This window comes from Achroia grisella, unplaced genomic scaffold (assembly GCF_030625045.1).
Source record: "Achroia grisella isolate CSIRO2021 unplaced genomic scaffold, CSIRO_AGI_Agris_v1 utg1186, whole genome shotgun sequence".
Classification (NCBI taxonomy): Eukaryota; Metazoa; Arthropoda; class Insecta; order Lepidoptera; family Pyralidae; genus Achroia; species Achroia grisella.
Window position 1 is genome coordinate 4315045 of NW_026712592.1, and position 27897 is coordinate 4342941.

A 27897-nucleotide genomic window follows, 5' to 3' on the forward strand; every position below is an offset into this window, starting at 1 on the left:
ATAGATTAAATAGCTTTGAATTTTGACAACTTACCTATTCTTTTTTTAGAGAACTTAAAATATTAATAATTTATTATTATTTATATAACTAGCTTCTTAGCTAAAAATAAAAAAAAAATCTTGTTTGTTATATTAAAACATAGGTAGCCAATTTTTAAAAAGGCCGAGCACAATAGTTCTATGCAAGTCGCAGTGCTACAGGTCTTAGCACCGGACAATTGCGCACATCCCTCAATAAAAAATAAATTGTATCTATTATTTAACACAGAATAGAAATTTATGAAAGTATAGCAGCAGGAACAATTAGGTGCTGGTTTTGTGGTTTGTAAATTTTATACAGAAATAATTTCCTAATTTTAGGATACCTAATAGGATAGGAAAAACAATATAAATATCATGCGACCTATTGCGGGCCACATTTCCATTTTGTACACGATTTTATTCTGCTATCAATACCATACGTGTTCTCCTTGGTAGTTACTCCTTGGTTTCCTTAGGCTGGTCAGTATATACTATTTCAGCGTACTCCGCTGAAGGTGGTGGTGGCTTTTCAGTAGACGGCTGGTCTCCTAGAGCCAGTTCTGCGTAAACCACGCCTTTCTTGTCTTCTGAGAGGGGCTGGAAACAAATGAAGTTAATTATTTATTGCACGTATACTTCTTTCACTTTTCATTTTCTTGAATGAAAGATAACATTTCTTTTCTTGGACAGGCAAAAAAGTCACTACTCGTTTTGTTTCACATTTTATTTATATTACCTACTATAAATATATTCTTTAAATATAATTCCTCCATATATGATATCTAATTAAATTGAAATGGAATTTATTTATCTAAATTACTATATAACAAGCAAAATTTATGATTGACTATCCCAAGTTAACACCCATGTCAAAACAAATATTAGTCCGACAGACGGCGGTTGTCTCGTCCCCTGCCACGTAGGATACAAATATATATATTATCTAATAGACTAAGATGTCAAATGTCATTGGGTCTACCTATTTCAGCAGCCAAACTAACCTTCTCCTCAGTTTCAGTAGCGTGACTCTCAGTGGCCTGCACCTTGTCCTTCGCTCGAGGTAGTGCGGCCCTCACTCTCGCACTGAGCCCGGCCAGCCGCGACCTCTCTCGGCCTCCCACTGCACTCTCCGTGTCGCTACTAACCACATATCGACATATTATGTATATCGTTTATATATACAATAATAATAACCCAAGACATTCCAAGCACCGCCATCTAGCCCCAAGTAAATAGCTTGTGTTATAGGTACTAAAAATGGGAGTACATACATGTTATACATAGAAAATACCCACACCAATACAAACAGGTAAACTTATGAATCGTGCGATAAATTGTAACCGCGACCCTCAATCAAGGCGGTGGGCCAATCCGTTAGACTATGTACCGTAACCGTCAATCATAAATATTATATTTAGATATTTGTATATATTTTATGGCAAGTTGTTTCTCATTTATCATATTTGCACCGCTTGTAAACTTTGTCTGTACCATGGTAGAATGGCTGAACATACAGCAAGGTGTTAAGTTTAGCAAATGTACTTTGTAACTTTTTTTTTACTATTTATTTGTAAACAGTAAATTTGTAAACAAATAAATATAGAGTAAAAGGTAGAAGACTCAAAACATGAAAAAACATTTAGCAACATACTATTAACTTATGTGTGAACGGAAGGGTGGCGCTAGATACAATCTGGCGTCTTTTCATGAATAAATTCATTACGAGATGATAATAAAACATTGATGTATTGTGTGTGCATAAAATAATCGAAAGGAAAAATATGAAATTTATACCTACAGAGAAAAGTAGGTTTGAAACCTAAAAATATACTTGTAGGATAATAGAATCACTCTTCAAATATGTGAATAATATGTTTATCGATTATCATATATCTCATATAAATACTTGTTCCTAATGACAGTATGTTCAGTAAGAAATACTATTACGTAGGTATAGAATCACATCACAACACCAACATGTAGTAAACAATAATTATACTGCTCTGCGGTGAATGAAATCTATTTTAAAAAATATGTAAAAGTATAAAGGCCGGTGTTTGCCAGTGTGCCTACAGTTATTGACCAAATAGATCGCACTAGCATTTATTACTTTTAGTCGGAACTTCATTTACGTGACAATAATAAATTATTAAAGGGGATAAAAAGCAGCTGTTACTGACACCACAGATAAGATAATTTAACGTACCTACTGACTATATTAAATCATTATTATAATTTAATATTTTCACAACAACAAATAAAAAGGGAAAAGAATTCTTCGTTCTTTCTATTCCCAACTGCGGTTTTAACTCGCATGGAGACAATAAAGAAACAAATATATTTATTTTTACAATTATTACCTCAAAATTCGGTTTTGTTTATAATTCTTATTAGTAATTCGATTAATATTTTATATTTATTCTAAAGCAGTGCACCAATATTGTGTAAAAAGTTAGTTCTAGTTAAGTATAAATTTTGTTATTATTAGGTATAATATAGTAATTATTTAGCAAAAGACAAAGAAAAAACAAAAGAACAAAGATTCCGACCTAAGCTGAGTGCATGCTGTTTCCTTGGCTTGTTGTTTTAAAGGGTTTAAAATCATAATTTGATTGTATAAAACGAATAAAGCGAAGAAAATTTATCTTAAAGGTGTAGTTAGCATTACGTATTGTGCGACATCTTTTAATACCGTGCAAAAGCTAAGCATGACAGGCAAAAAGAGTTAGACACGTACGTTCTAGAAGGAACAGGCAGCCCCGCTTCTAAAAGCACATCCCCAGCGGGCGTCCTTAAAAAGGCGTTATTTACATAAGCTTAAGGATTTAGATTAACACAGCAAAACAAATACGGGGAGGACGTTAAATACCAAAATAATCATTACTTATTTTACAATTAATTAGGTAATATTGTAAATGTTTTAGCTAAGTAAAAAGTTGAAATTAAATGTTTTGTGTTACATATAGATATGTATATGCATAAAAAAATTATAAACATCACGCTTACAAAATTTGCAACAAATTAAAAAGTGAAATATTTAAAACTATGTTAAATGAATGGTATTTAATAAATTCTGAAAATTACTATTGAATACCTAAATTGCAGGTGCCAGAAAGAATTATTACCGATTTCATTGTAAATTGTTATTATGTATGTTATTAATATGAAGTCTAAAATAGATACGTACGATTCTCCGGAACTCTTCGTGTGATCACGAGCTCTGCTATCTGAAATAAGATAAAAATATAAAAAATACAAATGTGTTTATTACTAATTCATATTATAAATTGTATAAACAAATATCATGGCCCATTTAAAAAAAATGCAAATAAAATTATATATACTCCGTCGGCGGCGTGTCCAGACTTCTAGTGAATTTGGTAGTGTCGCAATTAATTGTGGTCACTGCGGTAAGAGGGTCACGACTGCTACTTTAGTACACATAATATATTATGGTGTTATCTGCAATCATAGACCACACTATCAATTTATCCCTCTTCATCCAAAGAATGCCTGTCTAGTAGAGATGCCTATCGACCATAAGTAGCATTGTGCGACTCCTTTCTTATATTTACAACTGTATGAATAAGTAGGTACTTTACAATTATTGCGAGGTGTCAATTGTTATTCATTTATGTATAGCAATTAGAATTACATTACTTATTATCAGTGCGTTTTATGACGCCTTTCTGCGACTTCCATGAAAAGACGCTTCCACCAAGTTCCATTCTTTTAAATTTATAAATACACATAGCGTTTCTAGATGCTTGGTTAAGGCATTAAGTGTGAAGTGGTAACAAACAAACTTTCATGTTACACCATGTTTCATATTTACACCTTCGACATGGTTGATGTGGCGAGGATAACTTGAATGACCCCAGTAAGCCAGCCTATTCATTGAATGATTTTTTTTTAACTATTGGTAAAGTATAAGTTGTTGTCAAAATAATGGTTGGTTGATTTGCAATATTTCGCCATGGGAGGCACGTAAATATTACTAAAATGAAGTCCAGTGGGTACGCGAAAATAATGTAGATTGATAAAGCTATTAAGACGTTAAGAAGTAGCAACAAACAAACATTCTTTCTTATTTATGATATCAGTAATGTAATAATGGTAAGGGATCATAAAATCCAATATACTATATTTATATTATACAGTAATGTAACAGCACAAGTTAGCAGTTAGTCCACAATACTGGAAGGTTCTATCTTATGACATTCGTTTAGTGTTCGCGTTCGGCCTAACTGAGAGATCCTGTATTATGGTAGTGAACATAATAATATCAATATTATTTTGGGCAGGGGATTATTAATATTGTGGACTAGTATCTCGACCTCCACGCATATAAGTATAGGGCCCTCCCTATACTTATATGGACCCTGGAGACTATCGTGGTTTATTCGTAGTGAATTCGTCACGATGGGCTGACCTTACTTCATGCTCATCCTCCACTGGTAGCTTCGTGTATCGATAGTGAAGGCGGATGCAGTAAATCATAATTAAAAACTATTACACGTTATGGCCACTACAATTTCTGCCCCAAACCAATTAGAAACCCATCCCGATCCAACGTAAAAGTATGATTAATGAATTTTATAATGAAGAGTACGAAATAATTTCTAAATGTAGAGCAATAGTAGCAATATACATATTAGTAGTATAGTATATATATAGTATAGTCGTATCTTACTATTCTACTAGTCGATTTTATGTGAAATATTGTATTGTTCAATTTCATGGCTCCATATTATTTATCCGAAGAAGTAAAATGGAAAAATGTATAACATGACCACTTTCTTCAGATCTTACTTTCAGTTTTTCATTTTCTTTCGTAAAGTAATTTTTAGTGTCATGAATACGTATTCTAGTTGGATTTTTTTTTCAGACTTACTTTTAGTTTAGAAACTAATTGAAGGTAGTACACAACATCAGTGTTTAAAAAAACATACAAAATAAAACAATTTATCTCTTATTTAATAAATACTTTATGTTTAATTACATTTATTTCCGAGTAACGTAGTGTTCCATAAACATCAAATACTTAATTGATTATTATCAAGACTTATACGAACTTTTGATTCTCATAAAAACTTTGAACAACTGTTATATAACATGTCTAAATAGAAACTAATTTAAAATAACCTTAATGTATTAAGATTATAAGCGATTGATAATTATGGCTAAATATTTATATGTCTCTCTTATGACATGTTACATAATATTAGAAAAAATGCTTGACACTAAATAAAATGGTAAGCTTAATTTATAAAAGCATTAATTTGGCGAAGTGCAAAATGGCAGTGTTTTCAAACATTGAATATTTTTATCTTAATTGACATCCAAATTCGGAATACCTATAAAAATTGAGGGCGTGGTATATACTTAAAACTAAGATTGGTACAAAAATAATACGCTGCATACCTATTTCATACGATATACTAAAAAAAAATCACAATTTTGGTGACTTACATCTAAAATGAAAATAAACTAAAAATATTTTTACAAAAAAGTGAGTCATGAAACAACTGGATGTTTCGTTTTACATTTATATTGTAGCTTATATTTTAAATATATATCTATAAAACTAAAGTGAGAAGCATTTTATATACAAAGAAATATAAAAATATAAACGTGGTGGTACGAACACATGTAATAACTAAATAACTAACTGAAATATAGACGAAATTATGATTCAAACAATCATAATAGTAATACGTAATAGTAATAGAGTTTCTTATTGGACAATATCGAACAGTCCTCTTATTGTTTGGATAACCCAGTGAATAGTTCAGAATCCACGATAACCTAGAGTCGTAGAGTGTCATTTGCCCAAAAATACAGAGTTCGGTTCACTGTTAGGCCAATTCAGATTACTTTTCTCGTTGGTTATATAATATTAGAGTTTGGGCTATTAAATATTTTGCTTTAGGTAATGTTATTTAAGGACCAAAATCCCATGTCAGCTTATGGTAATACAGACATATAGATAGTTTTTCTTTTAATCGAACCTAGTAGCACAACAATATGAACCTGCATTTATATACCACTGCATTTAACGGATTTATCATAATTTTAATATGCAAGTTTTGTGATTCAAATATTTCGGTCAGCAATAAGAGAATAAAAAAAAGCTTAAATATACTTCTAAAAGAATTAATACTCGGTAAAAACTTAAATCTAGCCTAAAGTCAATCTATTTTATTGGATGTTCTAATGAAGTATCAGTCATTTTATTTTATTCGAAAATTAATAAATGTTCTCGACTTTTATTATGTTGATCTAATCTGCACATAAATAGGTACACAAGAAGAATGGAAAGACGGAAACGCTTTCAGAAATTAATATAAATGTTATTCACTACTAAGATAAATGCATTAAAAAGATAAAATATTTATTCATTCACATATTTTACGTGTTTTGAATTTAGAACTAGAACTAATTAATATTATCATTTCGTTAACAAAAGCGCACCCAAATGCATACACTTTCGTTCATTTAGAACAGTTAGGATATACAGGATATAAATCATTAACGAATCCATTATAGCCAATTTGATGATATTATGTTCCATTTTTATCATTTGTTGTCTATAAAAACAATTCGATAAATCTCTTCTACGCGACGATTTCCATTCGAATCGTTAAAATCAAGGACAAGGATAACTTAACTTAACTGGGACTAAAAAAAATGTGTAAAAATAAAATCATATCATGCAGGTATGTACCTATATACAAATTAGAAACACAAAAAAGTCTGTACTTTATTCGTTCGTTAAATGTTTGTGCCTATGTTTTATAAAAAAATACATTGCATGACCTAAGGTTGAATGTGATAGATCATAATTTACCTTAACATGCCACGACTTCGTAGTTTACCATTATAATGTTATTATTTAGATTAGAGAAATAAATTTATAATTATACGGCTGTATGAATATTCAGTTATTCACGTTACCAAATAACGTTTAAATGTTATTAAATGGTAGAATTATGTAGTAGTAGTAGTAGTAATAGTATTATATATTATATTATTCCTCCATTGATGATCCAATTTACTGTTCAGTGATGGTAATATCTCAGATATCGTGGCGTGCTAATAATCAAGTTATATTAAAAGCGCTTATTACAAAAAGCTAATAGTTAATAAAAATAATACACTTGGTTTTATATGTAATATGCTTACATTCCTTACATTTACATTGGGTAATCAAGACGGCTTATAAAATTTACAATTATATACGAACAATTCCAATACATATCGGAAATATATATGATAATAATTCAGAGTATTTATTACATCTAAAGAGCATATTTTATAATTTGAGATTTCTATTAATACAGCCGAGTTACTTTAAACGTACAATAACTATGTAAAGACGCGATCCACGATAATATCCAAGCCTATGTTTAGATACTTTAACACATTGTTTTGTAATTACAGACTCTAATTGATGGTCAGGAACACTTGGGGAATACACCTATTGTTGCTTGAGATCATTACGTGGGAAAACTTAAAAAAATATATAATTGTACCTTAAGTATTGTTTATATTTATCATAAGCATTAAATGACGATAGCACTACATTTTATTTTTCCAATATAGATAAACACTACTTAACGTAACCTGCAACTTTTAGTAATATATAAGTTGGCGCGAAAGTTTATATAATTATCAATATAAACTTAATTCGCCAGCTGAGAGATTTATGGTATTACTGCTATGAACAATGAATCGTTGCACACAGCTGTTTTCGTCAAGGCTTGTAATATGTTAACTTTGTTGTACAAATATCAATAAATTATGGCAATATTCATAATTTCATTGATTATTTGATCTTTTTATATATCTTGATCGTAAAATTATAACAGAGATGTTAATAGTTTGTCAAAAATAAAAGTAAATAATTCTTTAAACTATATCTTTTCACAACTGTTAACTGAATCACTGATTTCGTTTAAGATGTGTAAATGCAGTATGTCTTTTTAGCTAATTACGTAACGTTATAATATTTTTTATTTCTGAGTGCCATCGTCAGTTTATACAGTAAAATTTATAATGTCAAGGCTTTATACTTTGTTTTAGAACTCGTTTTCTACACAAAAAGTAATTTTCCATCTGAGATTTCTATTCTCACTGACTTCATTAAGGGCGAAGTGCCCATCTGTGATTCGGACCGTTGTTTTCAAACCCAACTTTTATTGGTACTGCAGGTGACATCATTTTTAGTAACGGAATCGAAACAGATGGGACCACCCTTAAATATTCTAAGTACAACCGAGTAAAAATTAGACAATGAATTATATTAAACTTACATATTATTGTATTTTTGTCATATTCAGAAAACAATGTAATTTCATTAGACGTCAAAATATTACATAATATAAACAGTTACTAAACATCTAAAAGAAATGGCCGTTAACTATAAAATCTCTAATATAATATCCAATTTGTCTATTAAAATTATAGTGCTATATTTTATAAGTAATATCTTTTATAAAAAATCTTAATTATAAAATGGTCTTCGTAGATTCGTTGCTACATAAAGAATTTTATATTAAGTAACAATATATGAAGCTTATCTGGCACTATACAAACTAATAAAATTAAAATTTTAATTGAAAAGACTAATAAATATATCTAATAATTCATGTAAACAAATGTCTAATATTTCCTTTTTTGTAACTGGTTATATATTTTAACTTTTTAGTTCTACTCTTTTCAATTAAAATTTTCAGTACAATCTCAAAATAAAGTGTTATTTTAACGCTGTCACTCGATACAATGTATATATAGGTATTGTAAATATTTTCATTTCGTTCTGTTAAACATGTACTCATATTCCGATTACTGATATTTGTCTTAAAATATTTTAAATATAATTATAATAAGTAGTAAACAGTATGTCCGTGATAAGTGACAAGTGTAACTTAAATAAATGTTTTGCGACTTCCACGAGTGACAGCTCACAACTTACATATAATAATTTATACCGCTGTATCCGGCTTTTTCTCTGGGTATTTTGTGTTTCCATTGCTGATGTACTCTCCGTGGTCATGGGAGGGGTTTTCCGAGCCCTTGACGTCATCGTGTGGGGGCAGAGGAGCTTCGGAGTCCGCTCCATCAGGTATGTCGGTGCGGTGAGACCGTCCTGCCACATACCAACACATTAAGCGATCAAGTTGTGTGCCTCATTTTATACGTCTTTGCATTTAGCGCGTGGTAAGCTTGTTATTGAAATTGTGATTAGTGATTTTGCATTTACTATTAATGTGTATATATTTTAAAATGTGCTGTGATTTTTAGCGAAGCCTATTTTTGATTTGTTGAAAACTGAGAGCTTATTTAGTTTTTCTACCAATGAATACTTATTTAAATAGCAAAACAAAAGCTATTTTCCATTTAGTACAAAATTTTTTTTATTTATAAAGGGTTTGGTTACGATCGGCGTGGATCTAATTAGCTCTGAGTATAATATTACCCATTAGTTTTCCCGAAATAATTTTCTATTATTTATTTTGTTTCTTTGCCAATATAATAAGTTGTTAAATAGGAATGACAAAATAGAATAACAATTAATTAACAACAAAAAGAACTCTGCGTAAATTTCTACGCATGCATTAATGAATATAAAATTCCTCTTTACTTCATTTCTTATATTGGCATTGTTTTTAACATCTTTATCATTATTACATTTATCTTTACATATAATAAAATCACGAGAATGCTAATCTCTGCCTGCTTGTCTGTTTTGTTCGTTAAGGTTTGTAAGAAGGAAATCAAACGACTCGAGGAAACAATTTAAATTTTATTTTCACGTTATGTAAATATTTTATCCTTTGATTATCGTAAATAAAATACATCTAAAATACTGTAAACTCGTTAAAGAAGTATCATCATCGGGCATCATTAGCAATAATATAGATTATATTTAAAGTTTTGTATTATACTACGACCTCTGTTTCGCTCCAGAGCATTCTCATAAATATACAAAACGAGCTATACTTACTGAAACAATTAGGGCATTAGTCCGTTTTGTTCTCGCTTAGAAGCTATCATCTAGCAACAGTTTACATTTTCAATTATTGATTACTTATTCACAAAGACACCTATAAATGAAGGGTAAACTAAATATCTTTTCCCAATTATGTCTAGGTTAACATCTGGAGATTCTTGAGGCTTAATTATGAAGAGAAATCCTTCTTGTTGAATTTAAGTCTTATTGCTTTCAATATTGTACAATTTGATCAACTTTTTATAGAATATATAAAAATGTATATAAATATATGGATGGATGCGAACGTAATGGCTATACATATATTAGTAGAATAATATTGCTTTTCAATGCTAAATAAATTATTTATCCCCTTCATTTAGAAGCGCCTTTGTAAATATCCTCCTTTGTAAATATCCTTATTCAATAATTAAAAATGTGAAATATTGCTGAATGATTATAGGCGCGAAGATTTTATATATTGGTTCAGTAATAAGAAGCCATTATATATGCTACCATTGAGCTATCTATATCTATTAACAATTCTCACGGGAAGAGAACAATGGATTTGCGTAGACAAAAATATGGGACTGCAATTTATATTTTTTTAAACATAATTGCTATGTAAACACTATTAAGTTAGTTTACAAACTGGGGTGTCCTGTATTACGAAAACAAACAATAACAGCGTACAAAATGCTTAAAACACGCGAGCAAATTCAGAAAAGTTCAATTACTAAATTGTTCTGACCGACATTTGAACTTGGGACTCCATTTACGCAAAGTATAATTTGTGAGTGTCTATTGCGCAATGGTATCGTTATAATCTTTGTATTCACAACGCATATATGCATCTTTATTTATATTGTATATATTTGATGTAATATTAATGAATGATTATGGAAATTCAATTTAACATTTGTTTTCAATGTGATTGTCTGCCCTGACGCATGGAATGCAACTAATTAATTTAATTTTACACAACGCAAAAATACTCATTTATTTAGTTTCTATACGTGTATTGTTATTTTTTATTTTAGTTTATATAACTGCTAGTAGTAGTAGCTAGTATATTTTATTGTTTATTGGTTACTAAAAATGTTACAACACATTAACTGTTATTTTCTCTACATGTGAGGTCTTTGAGGTGATGTTAATAAATACATACTATGTCAACCAACACCATAACAATGAATAATTATGTTAAGTGTATCATCTATTTAAGTGTGTACAATAAGTTTATTGTGAATATTAATTTTCTATCAAATATTTTATTAACCACAATTTTATATGTTACACAGAACTCATGGTTACATATTTATTAAAACACCAACACCATCTAGTTTACTAAAAATATGTAATAATTATATAATAATGTATAATATCCAGATATAAGACATAGATCCCTAACATTCATTTTCCAATAATAAAACGAATTGATTAATGAAAAATCATGCAAAAAGATGACAATGTCGTGTTCAATGGTGGTTTCATGCTGTTATAGAGAGACAGAGGAAATGCGACAGAGATAGGAAAAAATAACGCATGCGCCTAATCGGCCACTTATATTATTATTCATGCATTCCGTTTAATTTAAATAATTTTGATCGCTTAATATATTGCTATACGGCACAACTGACATTACATAATTTTATAATATTAACAAAAACACTACACAAAAATTACAAGCAAAAAGGACATTACAAACATCGTTGTTATATTCATTGCCAGGTATATACTAAAACTACATCAGCCAAACATTTTTGCTAAAATCCGAGGCTATGCCTTTAAAGTAGTGCAAGCCTCATGTGATTTAAAAAATGTACTTTTTCTTTACCTATCGACCAAAGGCCTGTGAGCCTGTGAGAAATTATGTTTATTAATATTATTCTCAACTATGAAGGGTATATTGCATGCCTATTTCATATAATCAAAGCATGTACATATGTAAAGCAATGAAATGCAAAAAGTAAATTATCGACTGTTTTCTTTTGAGCTAGTTATAAATAGGTAATGATGGTAGTTTCATACAACTCACTAGGTACCATGAAAACACTTTTTTAGCTTTTCATAATAACTTTTCTTAATGTAATGTTTGGAATTATTAATAATGTCACTATGATAAAGGACTAAAGTGTTTTTTTTTATTTGATAACCAGTGTAATTACATAATATGTATACATATATATAACATACTATGCTACCTATAGTGTTCATCATATAGGTAGAGTTAACGAGCCCCGAAAGCTAAGACGGCATTCTTTATGTCGCAAACTACACTGGTTATTATAACTTTCAGACTGAAATATGCATTACAGATTCACTGCAAACATATTTAAGAAAAGGTGTCACTACCTATTCAGGCGAGTCATATAAAACTTAGCCACCAAGTAAGATAATTACATTAATTGTCTCTACAGATTATATAAAAGTCATTTAGAATAAACTGTCGATAAGACACTTATGGCATTCAGAACGATATGGCAGGAGAAAATTAAATTAAAGTATTTGTCTATATTTTTTTATTGACAATAAAATATGTGGAACTAAGTAAGATGCCTGTATTGAGAAACCATGGTATTATATTGACTTATGATTAAATCGAAAAACTTTCCAAAAATAAAAAAAAGATTACATAAACAACACAGTTATATAATTGATTTATACGGTATAAAAAAGTAGTGAAATTGTTTTAATTCATGTTTTTTGGAGATTCATAGTTTTGGAAAAAGTTTTTATGCGACTTGGAATGGGAAGTAAACAGTAGACTCGGCTAATGAAAACTTATAAACTATAGAATATGAAAATTGTGGAACCTAGAATTGGCTATGGTGACGATATTTTAAACATGTTCCCGAGGACTGGTGCTATGCTCCGTACCAAGTAATTTTACTGTCGTACCTCACGAATGATTAAATTTATAGAAACTTATGATACTGTTTTATATTAGCATGTTATATCCTTTACTTTGTTATACCGTACATTACATTAAAATTTAATCCTTTGCCTTCCGTGCCACATCGTCTGAATATAATAAAAATTGTCGATTTAATTTAGAGAGAAAAAAGGATAATTTCATTCACAACTCAATAAACGGGACATGATAATGAACTAATTATCATATTTTGATAAGACCGCCATATTTTCACAACGAACGAGGCAGACTTTTTTTGTAATATTATATTATAAAGAAGAATGAAATTTGCCTGATTAATATTTTTTTTCTCATAATTATTGTCTTTTCATAATTCGTTTGTGGGATTCGATTAACTTTATTTTGGTAAATTACCATCACGAAAATATGAAATAAACAAAAGGAATCCGCGATCCCGCAAATAAATGAAGTAACAGATATAAGAATTAAGAATGTCCTGGAAGAAAAATCGTATAAAAAGTCTGCCTTGAGGTGCACGGTTTTGAAACCGTAATGACGTCATCTACAAAGAAAAGAAACACTAACCTGCAAAGCACCATCTGTCGGTTGCCTTGGCGAACACCACCAGCGATACAGCGATGAGAAGCACGAGGACTGCTATCACGATGCCCACTATTGCACCCGTTTCTAGTTCCACACCTGTACATAGACAATCGTATTATTTTATTTGTATTAATTATCACGGTGTAAACAGTAATACCGTCGTTGTAATATGAGAATATTACTGAAGACAATTGGCTTATAATATCTTTCTTAAAAATGTAAAAGCTAAAAAGATTTAATGCAGCCTAATAATCTCTTGATCTATATAGTAATGAAAAAGTAAAAAACAGGCACACACTCATTCGCGTTCATCACATTAACATAATACAGATTTATCTTAAATCTATCTAGAATCGTATTAATATATTTATCGTTTATATCAATATTCTATTGACCCATTGACAATATTGAAGTAACGGTTTTTGACCCCGGAATACCACCTCCTTCTACTTCACACCAGCTACCTACTTTACAGGCTTGAGTGTGGACTAATAACTCAATTGCTAACAATGTAGCATGTCAGCTTGACCTCCGATTCCCCCTGGAAATCATAGTGGTAAATTGCAATTTAACAAGATGGGCTTACTGGCCTGACTTTGTGCTAATTTTATCATCCTCCACTGGTGTCCTGCCAGCGTAGCGCAGGCGGGTGCATCATTCTATTATCATCCATAATTATTTTATGTCTACATAAGTACTTCTCTTATTATTATTTAAATATCTACATCAATAAGACATCAATTAACAAGCCAGATACTGCATCGCGTTATTACGATTATTTGAATTTAACTTCTTACTTAAACAGCTATACTTTTTTTTAATCATATACATTATGACCATTTAACTAGTCGTTTTCATCATGTACAATGCCAAAATCATAATAATAAATAACACAGTAATAACGTTCCATTACACATTTCGCATAATTTACCATGCCCAATAATGAAACCGTTCAGATTTACTAAAATATCTATTCAATTAAAAAAACGTAGCATGCGTTTGTTAAATAACATATATCAAATTACTAAAAAAAATACAGAAAGTTATTCATGCTGACGAGTATTTTGTCATCTACAATACTTAATTATCTATGCGTATGAAATAAATAATTAATATAGGCATCCTACAAAACAAATAAACTGCATTCGCAAAATACGTTTTCATAAATACACATATCATTTTTTAATAATGCGAAAAAGAGCATTCTTTTCAAATATTACAATATCCGAGCTTCTATTATCATTCTCTCTTACCATAGACATCGATTATCAGAAATGACGACTTCGCTTTGCGCGCTGTTGGAAATACGAACTTATTAAAATTTAATGATGATATTTTATTGATAGCTGCTCATCTTCGAGCATTTTATCAAGAAATCGGAAAGTTTATGTTTGTTAAGTTACTTCTACCGTAAACTTCCATTAAATGTGACATTTGTAACTGTTTATGCTCAAATTTTTATATTAAAATAAATTGTCTAGTAAATGATTAAAGCTAATAATTGACAAATATTTCATAGTAATTTATTAAACTTAACAGGTATTACAGACGTTATCAATTTTGCGGAGTGAATGCGCTAGTCCTAAGTGAAGCATTATCAACTTCCTTTGTCTGTGATTTAATTCACTGAGAGCATATTTAGGTTATTAAGAGAATTTAAAATAAATAAGTTAAAGAAATGCGAAATTTTAGGCTTTTATAGAATGTTTTCGTAGTACAAAATAATTATATAATGGGATTACAGCCGATACATAAAACATTGTTTATTATTAAAAAAAAAGTAAGAAACAAAAATAAGAAAGAAAAAATATAATAGTAAAGTGTACCTACTAGTCTACTTTTTAAATAATTTATTTTGAAGTTAATTGTGATTTAATTAATTAAACTTCTGCAAAAGAATATGTCACCATGTGTTTCTCAAACTGTGGTTTGTCATTAGGTGTTTATATATTATATATATTATATATACTACCAATGTTATATTTGCTATTTATTAAGAAAGTTTTTTATAGATTCCACTTCAAGTTTCTAGGAATTCGTAGCTGAAAAAGGAAACCTGATCATGCATGTTAAAATACAATGAAAATCTTACCAGCTGGCTCATCCATTGTACTAATAAGGACTGTAAATTCCTCACTGCCCAGATCGTTAGAAACTCTTAGGTAGTACTTTCGCTCCACATCTTCTTTTTCAATTCTGTATAATAACAGTGTGATGTTATAATAGCCATTACCCTGTAAACAAAAGAAAGATTATTCATTTATATACTTACACTATAATTCTATTAATGATATCAAAGTTATAACATAAATTAAATGCAAATCACGTACAAATAGGGAGAGAGTGAAAAATAAAAAGTTTTTGTATATAATATTATAAACAAATAACTGATCGCATTATGTACAGACACAGGGAAGACATTTGAGAAAACTATTATTGGGGCACTTTATCAACGTAATGGAACTCGAACACAAAGACTGTTAGAATTGTTGCATATTTGTGCGTTTGTACGCGTTTATCTTGGAAACGGCCTAACCTATTTCATCATGGTTTTCACTATTATATCTATACTGTTTGCATTGCAATCACTATAAACAAACGTTTATAAATTTTTGTTATTCCGCGTAATCATACTTCCATGGAAATGGGTATAGAAGCAAGAATTTAGTTGGTAACATTAAAAAGAACAAGTTTCTTGTCGGTTCTTCTCAACTGAAGTAACTGGCCGACCATATAATATATAATAAACCATAGGCATCTCTATGCCTATGGTTTTTTTCTTATTTTTTATCTCTATAAAAAATAAGTCATACATACAAGGTCGAAAAATCCTATATGAACATATGAGTTTCAAAACACATATCTTCACTAAAATTACAATTATATTTTTATAACAATAAAAAATACAAGTAGAACAAGTTCCTTTAGATTAGCTATGCTTATTTGACTTTTCGTTATTAATAATTTGTTGTACTCACCAAGCGCAGCGGTTCCAACGCAGCGATATTGGCATGGTCGTTACTTTGTGGTGCAACCAGTCTCTGGTCTCCAACAGTCCACTCAGCCTTCGGGGCAGGATTTGCCCGAATGGTTACATTCAATCGCCCTTCAGCGCCCAATTTTAGGCCAAAGATTGTGATTGTACCTTGTTCCAGACGCTGGGGTGGATCTGAAATTTGGGAAGTTGGTATAAATGTTAAATATGTTACCGAGGTCTTTTGTACAAAGTCCTCTGCACGTTAATATCACCTATTGTAGACACTAAGTACTTGTTTTTTAGGATGTGTTTAGGTTGTAGGCAGTGAAATTACAGGATATGACACGAGCAGGAGATCCCAGTCTCTCGTAATGGTAACATATGATGGTTACCTTAGATATGACATGGTGTGCGTGATGCTGTTCATGTAGGGTTGGGTTTGGGTTTTCAGCTTACTTGTCATTCCAATAAATAAAACAAAATATTGCGGAATATTATTTGAATTTGGTGATTCAAATGTAGTGATTTATTATAAATTGTATCCTGATAATCGACGGGTTTTATTTTTTTATGAAATACTAATTGATTAGTAATTTGTAGATACTCAACTAAGTTGTGACGTTCGCAATTGCAACTGTAATGGTCGGTCCGTATGTAAATGCAAAAATATAAATTTAATCTGTTTCAAATGACATAGGAACAGCGTAACAAGACAAATCCAAAACAAAACAGTACAATTGTTAATTGTAATCGTCATCGAACCATTAAGATCTCTTTGTTAAGTACAAGTGTGTCTCGATAATAGAAGGATACTACGCAAACTAGGTGAATTTTTGTTTTAATTTTTCCTTCTAAATACAAAATTTTTCCTTCCATCCTTTTAAATTATGAATTTTTGCAGGCGCAATATACCAAACTCTAATACTACTTGATGTTTCACTAAGAAACGTTAAGTGAAAAATCCGTTAATAATAAATATAACAAAAAAAAATATTCCAAGAGTGTAAAATATTTATGATGTCTACGATTTTCTTCATTCAATAGGTAGTCTGGTGGTGTTGTCATTATTATACCAATAAAATACTACTTAAATTCTTACTAGTAATAAAAATAGAAAAGTCATACACATAAATTATCTTACAATGTACAAGTATCTGTCTTTTCGCCTCTCTGGGTAGATCTAAAGCTTCATGCTCAGCCCTGCACGTCAGCGTCTTGGCATCATCATCAGCAACCAGAATACGGCTGATGTTCTGACTAATAGTCTGAAGATCGTTGGGTTCGCCTGTGATTATGGGCTGATGGATGCCTTCGAATAGTGGGTTCTCATCTGTAAGGAAGAGGCAACAATTATAAAATAGGTCAAGTGCAACTAGCACATATCATCTAGTCAGGTATAAACGTTATTTTGTCTTGTCTTCAAACCTTTCTCAGGAACTACAGTTGCAATTTAGCTTATTTTTTTATACTGCGATGGTGGCAACAAACAGGTCTTACTGATGGTAAATAGTTACCATAGTTATATGAAGATATACACATACATATATATATAGATGAACAACTTTATAATATATTGGATGCAAAGTTAAACTTTACTATAGGATGTTATTATTAATTATTAAATCTTGTCTTTCAGAATTATAGCCATAATCAAAGGCATAAACCTAAACTTACCTAAAAACCAAGTAATCTTAGCGGGTGGTCTTCCGTCTGGCACCACACATTGAGCTGTGAATTTTTCACCTTCATTGAAGGCAGGTTGCTGGGGAGATACTAGATGAATTACGCTGGGAGGTCCTGGTAACATAAAATGTTAGATTTTATATCTTCCTATCTATCTATCGACATATTATCTTCTAGATTTTATATATATATTACTTGCAATAATAAACATAGCTAACAGTTCAACGGTAATGCTAAACTATCATATTCACAAACATACATGCATCATTAACGATATGATGAATAACAGGTTATAATCATAGCCAGGTACTCTAAGAGGAATAATCGTACTTTTATATATAGATGAAGTTAATAATTGAAAAAAACCCATCAAATTAAATGCGGAGTTAGATTTAATTATAACTAAGTTAGGAGAGAAAAGGCATACTAACTTGCCACAATCAGCGTCATGCTGTGAGAAATCTCAACGTTGCCGGTCCGAGGAGGAAGTGAGCATGTGATGTTGCCATTCCATTCCTCTCTTATCCGCCGTATATGGGCTCCGCATTCTCCAGCCTGCAAAAATAAAGTATATTATACGACTAAGCAAAGAAACTACTAATGAATTAAGAGATTTTTAACAATCGCAGGGCTTTGAACAGATAAAGATTTCAATCAAGAAGTCTTCTTATTAAGGTCAGTCACACAAAAACACCACATCCATTACGTTTACAGATCAAAATAATAACTTTTTGTAATAATAACTAAATTAGATAAGGACCTTAATTCAAGGTTTGTATACTGGGAATGAAATTTACGCAAGACATATATATATGTCTAAAATTTTCGTAGTCTAAAAACAACAGTTTGGATGGTATACCTGGAGCCCACCGCCGTGGTAGATCACGTCATCCTCTGAGTTCTGACCTGACGGCGATAAGATGTATGACTGATCTCCCACTTTTATCCTGAAAAATATAAATTCTTGCATAAAATAGACACTCTCATAAAATGTGTTTTAAAGGGTAATTCAAGAGTTAAGTCGTACAAGAGTCATCAGTTAAGTGGTTGGTGGTTTTACTTTCATTTATTTAGCAGTATAAAACCAATATAGCAACTTAACTTCTGCCATAATTATGTTGATTTCATGGTATCATGCAAATTTTTAATTTTTCAGAGTAGGTTGACGTGTTGCAAAAGAAATTATACATTACAATGTAGAACTTCCCGGTATATGCAGCCTTCTACATTTTATAATAAACTATAAAATCATTTCATTTCATTTTATATATCGTAACTTTAAGAATATTGAAAATATAATATCTATTGACGATTTTGAGAGAAACTGTAAAGTATGCTACCGTGCAAAATAAGTATAACATAAAATACTATATCGTACTTACCGACACGAGTTTATTTGGTACGCCACTTTGCACTCCACGAACAGTTCGCCACCGACGCGTCTTACGGCCTCTGGTGGAGTTATTGTGAAACTCGGCTCGCCTGCGGAATAAATAAAAGAAATAAGTGACCATTTTAGTTACAAAAAGGAAAGGAAAGAAAGTCCAAAATAAATAAATTGACATTGCATTTTTATTTTTCAAAACTCTAGAGACTGTCTTAATAACATAAGTAAATATTATCACATTACATATTCTTCTTTTAAAATAGAACACTAAATGTTTCCATTCAAACAGACTTCCTGTATTTAATCTACTCACATCAGATCTATTCATGACATCGTCTGTTAATAGTATTGATCTTTTTAGTACTCGGGACATGTTAGACAATAATTTCAGGATCGCATCACTAGTTGGAGTGCTTTGCTCAGTAGATCACAGAACAGTTACTTATCCATTAAACATTTAATATAGCAAAGTTGGATGATGAAATAAAGTTTTCCGCAAAACTTTAATATCAGTGTTCCGCCTGGGGCAACGCATCGGACATTGTTTCCGCGCGAGCAAAGAATGCAATAAATAACATTCAGAAGTGTTTTGCTGTTCAAAAATTTGTTTCGGTTATTTGGACAGTGTTTATATATGGCAACTTTGAATTATTGAGCTAACTTTTAATGTAACATTATTTCATAAATATTTTATTCTACCAGTCATATTAACATTTTAATGCATTGTTAACGGCATTTATTATTCTGTTGTTTACGCCAATACCTTAAAGTTAATTTTCCATATTTCTATATTTATTAATTTTATTGACTCGTAATTAATATCGGGGTCCAGCCATCGTAAAAATGTAGCAAATTATAAATCAATAAAAATACTTATTACTAGTAATTTAATCCTGATATCTTTTGAAATTAACAATTATGATCATTTGCACTATTCTACGATTACAATGAAATCTATATATTATTAGTATAGGTAATTAATCTAATTATATTAAATCTAATAATATATAGCAACATGATGCAACATTTCAATGTAAAATTGATGCCTCAATTCCGGAATAGTTAGAAATTAATTAAATAAATGATCCATCGACCCAAGATGTTTATTGTCTATTTTCTCTTTATAACACTTAGTGCGAGGACAAGGTAGATGGTGTGTCACTCACTAAATACATAACTGTTTTCGGGACGGTGAAGTAAAACAACAAATTACCCAATGTCGTGTTGTTAATGAAAGAACCGGCTTCACTCATATATCCTAATAGAGTAGACAATTTGATCACACAGAAAAATGTGGACAGGAGACCCGGTGGAGATTGTTAATTACATAATTTGTTTTCATAAAATGTTTGGTACGTAAAGATATTATTTTTATATTTATCTACGGCAATTTTCTTTCTTATAATGGTATTAATTCATTGCCTATATAAAATCTATATATTATAAAAAAAAATTAAGCGGGTAATGCTTGTAATGTCTCGGAAACTATAATTTTGATCAAACTTTAATTACATATATGCATGTATATGAAAAAATCTCATAGATTTGACCTCCCTATTCGTTTAATTTAATACTGAAAATTACTTGGCAATTCATTTTAAAATAATGGAAAATAGTTGATTTCTGTAGGTTGTACATTATTATGGTCAATTTGCGTTAAAAATTATTCGAAATCGAACACAATAATCACATATTTATCATCATAAAAACAAAGATAAAAAATATTAAATAAGAACACAACTCCATATGTGGTTACGTTCGTAATACCAAGAGTTGATTACTATGAAGTCATACTGACGTGGTGTCGCAATTGTCACAAATTGACAGCAGAAGCAATGTTATGCAGTTAATATTATATCTATTAAGTTACACATTACTTACTTTATGCTACTGATATTAATATACTAATTTAAGAAACTGAATTTAAAATATTTATTAGTGTTCAACACTAATAATGCATATTTATCAAGGAAGACTATAGGCAATATAATCTAATGCTACCACTAAATAAGAGTGGGGCGATAATTAATAGTGTTACAAAACGGAAAAAAGTGACGCAGATTAAGTTGTGCTGGTTATCTAGTATTTGATAATTCTTAAGAGATAAAAATAAAATAAATAGCGTTTTCACCTGGTAGTTCTTTATTCGGATATGTAAGAGAACATTGGACTACACCTGTCGTAAGTAGGTATAAATGAAGCTGACGAATCAATACCTAAGATAAAGATGACACATTTCGTACATTTCGAATTCAAACATTCCATGATAATTATAAAATACTTAAGATTTAATAAATGTATATATTATAAACATGACAATTAAACACATTACCAAGGTTTTCTTTTATGTTATGTTTCTCTGGGTTCAAACTACTGTCTGCCCTGCGGCGTTACATTTGCCCGTGAATTACTTATTTTGTACAAGTGACTTGTCGTTTTTATTTATATTATAAAAATGACAATGTATATTGTATTATTTCTTTCTTCCATTTATCTGCCCTAAGGTTACCTGAAAGAAATTGCGTAGCGATAAGCCTGTCTTTTGCGGTTACAAGTGTTTAAATTTCTGTTAATATTAATACAATCATTTAATTACAGATAAATATGAGAAATCTTTATTAAATTTTAAATATACCGATACAAATACGCTTATTTTAAATCTATTGGTAGACAGTAAGTCCTGTATCGATACACGCCAAACCTTTTAGGATTATCCAGATCGGTTCCTAGAAGCTACAGCTCAATATTGATTGGAAACACTTTTAGGTTTACTGTACAAAATATTTTGTGGCTATACCTGATTAATATTTGTAAGTAAAAATACAAGATTTTAAACTTACAATTATTAATCTGGTCAATAATTAATAATTCTCTATTTAATTCCATCTCAAATAACTCAAGGAAATTTTATTGTCTTTAATATTCGAATGTGTGTTTAGTCACTGATGTGTAGTATAATTATGTATCAGTAATAGAATAATTGTATAATACATAGGTCTGTTCCAATTAGGGTTCTTTTCCAAAAATACACGTGTTTTCTTTTGCGAGACCACTGCCATACACATCATTAATACTTCGAGCCGTTTAGCACCGTGTAGCACTGGTGCCATAACTCGTACTCGTAAATAACGTGATATTTTAAGTTTTTTTCATTTGAGTGCCCCAAGGGGAATAGCTGTATAAATTTGGAAATGGAATTCCTAACCAAAGAGGAGATATTTGAGATCAAAGTGGCCAGTACGACAAAACGCCAATTTCATATGTAAGGACCTAATATTATTTCCCTATTTAAAAAAATATTTAATTTATTCATAGTATTAATGTTTTTAAATCTACTCAATAAAAGTTAATTTGATACTTTTATTTGAGAGGAAAACCACTGATATTTTTGACGTTATTGGAACCAAATAATATGAGAAAACGTACGTAAATGTAAATTTCTCGACAAACCGAGAAGACCCGAGAATTCTCGAGACCCGAAAAATTGAAAAGTTCGAGAAATTATGAACCCTAGTTCCAATACTGCCTTACGACTAATAGTATATGGAACATAGACATTTAAATAGGAATATATCAACCATTATCTGTTGTTTTTATTTTAATATTCTAATTTGTTTTAATAATATTAAAGTTAAAGGATTTCGGTTTATCAACTTTAGGATTCATTTCTCTTAGAAATCACGGTCAATGAATAACGATATTGAAGTCTGAAGGTCCGTCACTTTTCCAAATATTCATTCAAAAATATTAAAAATAGTTTATATACTATAATGTAATGTATTTTTTTAATTTGCCTAGTTTTGAATCATGTGCGCTGATATAAAAATAAATTCAAATTAATTTCAATACCATACGTAATACACATTACAAACTCAAATCTTTTCAACATATTACAGCAAATCCTTGTAAAGATTTTTGTTGAAGATGTGGTACATAATATATGATATGTATAGGTAATGTAATATGATACACATGATGTATAAAAATGTTCGCCAGTTCAAATCAATCCTATCTTAATAGAACAAAGGCAAGGGATATGTAGCAACAAAGCGAAAAAACTCTCGAGTTTCAGTAAACAGGTACTAAATTTAATAAAGCGGTGGAGTGCCGCAGGGGTCGTCTCTAGGTCCCCATTCCGCGCTCAATGACAATTATTACAAATTGTTCCATACTCCGTTGTATCCCTTCTACGTTCTTGCGGTTGCTATAAACTGGTTCCGATCAGGGTTGCCTCAGGGATTAGTTTTATCTTTATAATTATGATGTAACTTACAACATAATTTAAGTGAATATTTCTAAATACTAATACCATAATATTCCATTAACCTTCTATAATAGAATACGGGCCTCTTAACTTAAGAAGTCTGCTGTTAACACGCCGCTTTAGAAGCATAATATAAGGTTATATTTCAAGTTTTTCTTTTCTAACCCTGGGATAACTTTCATTATTTCTCAGCGACTACACAGGAGCGACTAAAATAAAGGAATAAATATACACACTGATACGTCGCGGCGAGAGAAGGAAACATCTAAAATAAAATCGTACAGCAAGCTGTCTGGCCTGCCAAGAGTTAATCTCATAATAATAAATCCTACCGAGATCCCTTCTCTAAATGTAAGGTACATTTAGAGAAGGGATCTCGGTACGATTTACGTTACCTTCAAATCAACTCTGTCATTGATTGTATTTGTCCGAACCTAGTGTTTAATTTTATGTATAACAGAGCTCGAATTATGCCGTGTAGTTCACACTGTGTACTAATTACATATGTTATTACAGTATTTATATATTTATTTTCTCATAACTTAAAAAAGATGCAGATTATATGTTCGATCGCTATGTAGGTTAAATAGATGTTTAATTGATTGATTTTCAATTATTTTCTTTTTAATACCCAATATAATGGTATATATAATTTTATAATGTTTCCTAGAACGTTAATATTGACCTTAACAGACTGAGCTTCATATTTACTGTTTTACATACGCGGTAACAGACATCCTTAATATAGTTTTTATATATTATATATATATATACTTACTTATTTTTAAGAATAGTGAACATCATTAACAGACCTAATTAATCAGGGAGATTGCAATAGGCTTACCAACTGTAGCCCTGGATGAATAAATTTAGGAGAATGCGGGTACGTCCGGGATACGTTTATCTCTGTCTAGTTATTCCACCTGAGATTTCCACCTGGGTCGTGTATATTTTTTTACTTACAATCAGATAGCAACCCTTAGTTAAAATTATTCAGACCATAACAAAGTTATAAAAACAAATCGTGTTCAGTATGAATTATTGCAATGGCACAGCAATCTCCCCGGAGGGTAACAGGTTTGATAATCTTATTGGCAATGATATTATAATACTAAGGAAGTTATATTGTATAATAAAATTGAGCGCGTTTATATTGTCCTCGAAATCGACTAGGAATTATACTTATATTTTCACTGGAAAATGCGTAAAATTTATTAAAAGTTTATTTTTATGACCTATATTTTCTAAATCCTTTAGAGTTCAAATCGATTAAATTTATTTATATAACTGTAATACCGCCAATAGTAGAAAAAAGTATTTGCGGTTTAGAAGGACATTTAATAGTATTTTTACGTGTCTATGATCCAAAATTGAGGGATTGAATACTGTCCGATCCGATACTATTTTAATATTGATGTACTAGCTTGAAAGCTGCAGACCCTGTTCTACAAGATACTGGAAGAACTATAGCCTAGCCATTACAGAGGTATCATATTGGGCGACCCTTTTTAAATTGGTTAGCATGCAGCTCGGATTCAATTTAGGAAAGTCCGTTTTCTGAATCGGTATAACCGCAAAACGAACCCAGGTTCTCATTTATACAACTCCCTGTAACTGTCCTGTAACTACTATGCTATTGTTAGCCTAGGAAATTAGGATGAAATTCGATAATCCGGGGTATAATCTAAAATAAATTAATTTTTAAAATATACATTACCCAACTATTTATTCAGTTACTAATAAATTAATCCTTATTAAATATGGAAATTATTTAGCTACTTTTAACTAATTATAATCACTAAATCAAAACCTAAATTAGATTATTCAAATTTGACAATCGTCATTATCATTCAATCTAGTATCACCTCAACAGAGGACGCTATGAATGAAAGAATGGAGAAGATGGTTCGACTTGTAGAATCCAGTTACAACTTTTCTTCTCTTAAGTTAAATTTTATCATATCCTACAACATCATGAGTATTCTTCATCACATAGACAAATATACTTTACAAACAAACTACAGTGTCTTCATACACATTTTCTTTGTAACGTATGGTGAAAAATATAATAATGTATAACAAAAACAGTAACCCAAAAGTTACTTACAAGATTTAATAATACTATCAAGTGATGGTAATGACAAATTGTTATTACTCCAATTATATTGAAATATATAGCCACGAAAGCAATTTTTTATTATTATTAGACAGGACGGTTCGAAATGATTTTATTGAGTGAGACTTACTGGGGAGCGGTTGGCAATTACGACCCCAACTTCGCTGCCCATCCACTTACAATATAGGGGATGAATATATTATGGAGGGTTTGGCAATAGATTGGATTTCATTTTTTTGTTGTCTTATGTAATATATATGTTTCAAATAGTAATGTAGTTAAAATTTATTAATAAATAATTATAAATTAAATACAGTAAAATAATTTAAAATAAATATACCAAACTTACACAACAATAAAAGTATCTAATAAATTTTTATGTACTTATATATATATATACAATGTATAATCTGTGTTTTTATTTATGTATTTTTAAATTTTCATATGATAACAAGTATTGCGAGAATTTTCTTTTTGAATAGAAAATTTATAATGATTGTACATAAATTCGACTCTACCGAAAAAGAAAAATAAAGAAATATTAATTACAGTCAGATTGTTTATTCTTTTTTTCTAAAATTCTTTAAAATATTATTTTTGTATTAAAACCAGAAACACGAAACGAAACCCTTTTCGTGCTATTTTCTCCATCCCGCTATCAATTTAAATTTTGGAATAGTTTTAGTTAATATTGTCTCAGTAATATTAAACAAAAACTGAATTTATATGGAATATTTTTTGTATCATGTCCATTCCTAATTATTTTGACATGATTTACCTAATTTTAATTCAGTTTTGATCTCTATTATACATAATCAATCTTCTTGTATCTATTTCTTATATATATGTATATCTCATAAATTCTTGTTTCCTCGTGAATCTGCTAATTTGTATTTAGTTACGTCGAGGTTCGAATAGCTACTCAAACCTACAGACTATATCCGCAACGAATAGTTATAATTAAATAACATAACTCACATAGTAACGCGAATGAACTAAGTTATAACTACATTATTTGGGTCGAGTTGAACTCATAATTGGTAATAAATTTCATTACTCAGATAACTCGCGGTCCGTTATGAATTTGGACGTCACATTACTTAATACAAAAACAAATACAATAGGATAACATCTTATAACTGGCTAATCAGAAATGTCTTTTTATTCGTATTTTAATCGATATTTAAATTATCACATCTGTTATAGTAAAAATGAATGAAAATAGAGAGATGATTGTATAGACGTTTATTATAGCAGAGCGCATTGACAGACGTGTTATAAAACAAAATGTATATAAAGATCTCTCATATTTTAAATATGGATAAACGAATATAAAAACTGCCAGTGACTCTCATTGTAGGTCTAACAGTAATTGTACAATTTTGCTTTTTACTTCATTTCTTGACAATCCTTCAAATAAATCTCCGTTGGTCTAGTATATTTCTTATATTGCTATTTACCTATATAGAATGAAAAATCCAAAACACCTAAATAAACACATTTAATAAACATAGAAAGAATTATCTAATGAGAAACTATTATATTGGCTTCCACTCCAACCTAAACTGTTTTTAAGAGATTACTTCTATCGCTAAGATCGCATTTTGCTAAGCACTGCAAAGTGTTCTTGTTGTACTTATTTTTATTTAGTGTACTATAAAGTTTTATTATTAACGAAAGGACATAAGTAGATACTCTTATTCAGTCCTTTTAACGCAACGAGTTACAATATATAAACGTAAACGTCAATTATAAAACTAGTTGATTTAGTTACCTTCTCATTTCTTCTTTAAAATTTCAGATTCAATTTCAAGTATAGTACTCTAATAATATACGGACTTTTTAGTTATTGAATATAAAGATGAAAATAAAGACATGTAGGTACAGTATGTGAGAACAGACGTCCAAATATCACAATGAATTACTAATTATAGTCCTGATATTCTTCTGGAAATTAAGTAAGTGCATTTAAAATAA

The 27897-nt window shown here is 30.2% G+C and overlaps 1 protein-coding gene across 6 annotated transcripts in view; it reads right to left on the minus strand.

Annotated features, from left to right (window-relative positions):
• The window catches only part of LOC131854481 (fasciclin-3), a 129524-nt gene continuing 101627 nt past the window's right edge, over window positions 1–27897 (minus strand). Inside the window, exons 3-15 of one of the 6 annotated variants that reach the window (XM_059205607.1) lie at window positions 19536–19635; window positions 19013–19100; window positions 18585–18708; window positions 18145–18267; window positions 17612–17800; window positions 16472–16662; window positions 15586–15727; window positions 14747–14788; window positions 13476–13589; window positions 3209–3248; window positions 2759–2812; window positions 1023–1158; window positions 1–618 (exon numbers count right to left, since the gene is read on the minus strand). In XM_059205607.1, the coding sequence (XP_059061590.1) occupies window positions 478–618; window positions 1023–1158; window positions 2759–2812; window positions 3209–3248; window positions 13476–13589; window positions 14747–14788; window positions 15586–15727; window positions 16472–16662; window positions 17612–17800; window positions 18145–18267; window positions 18585–18708; window positions 19013–19100; window positions 19536–19635 (1484 nt within the window). In that variant the 3' untranslated portion in view covers window positions 1–477. Of the gene's footprint in view, window positions 619–1022; window positions 1162–2758; window positions 2813–3208; window positions 3249–6703; window positions 9173–13475; window positions 13590–14746; window positions 14789–15585; window positions 15728–16471; window positions 16663–17611; window positions 17801–18144; window positions 18268–18584; window positions 18709–19012; window positions 19101–19535; window positions 19636–27897 lie in introns of those variants that run through there. The other 5 variants (XM_059205606.1, XM_059205608.1, XM_059205610.1 and 2 more) reach the window with 5 other exon arrangements.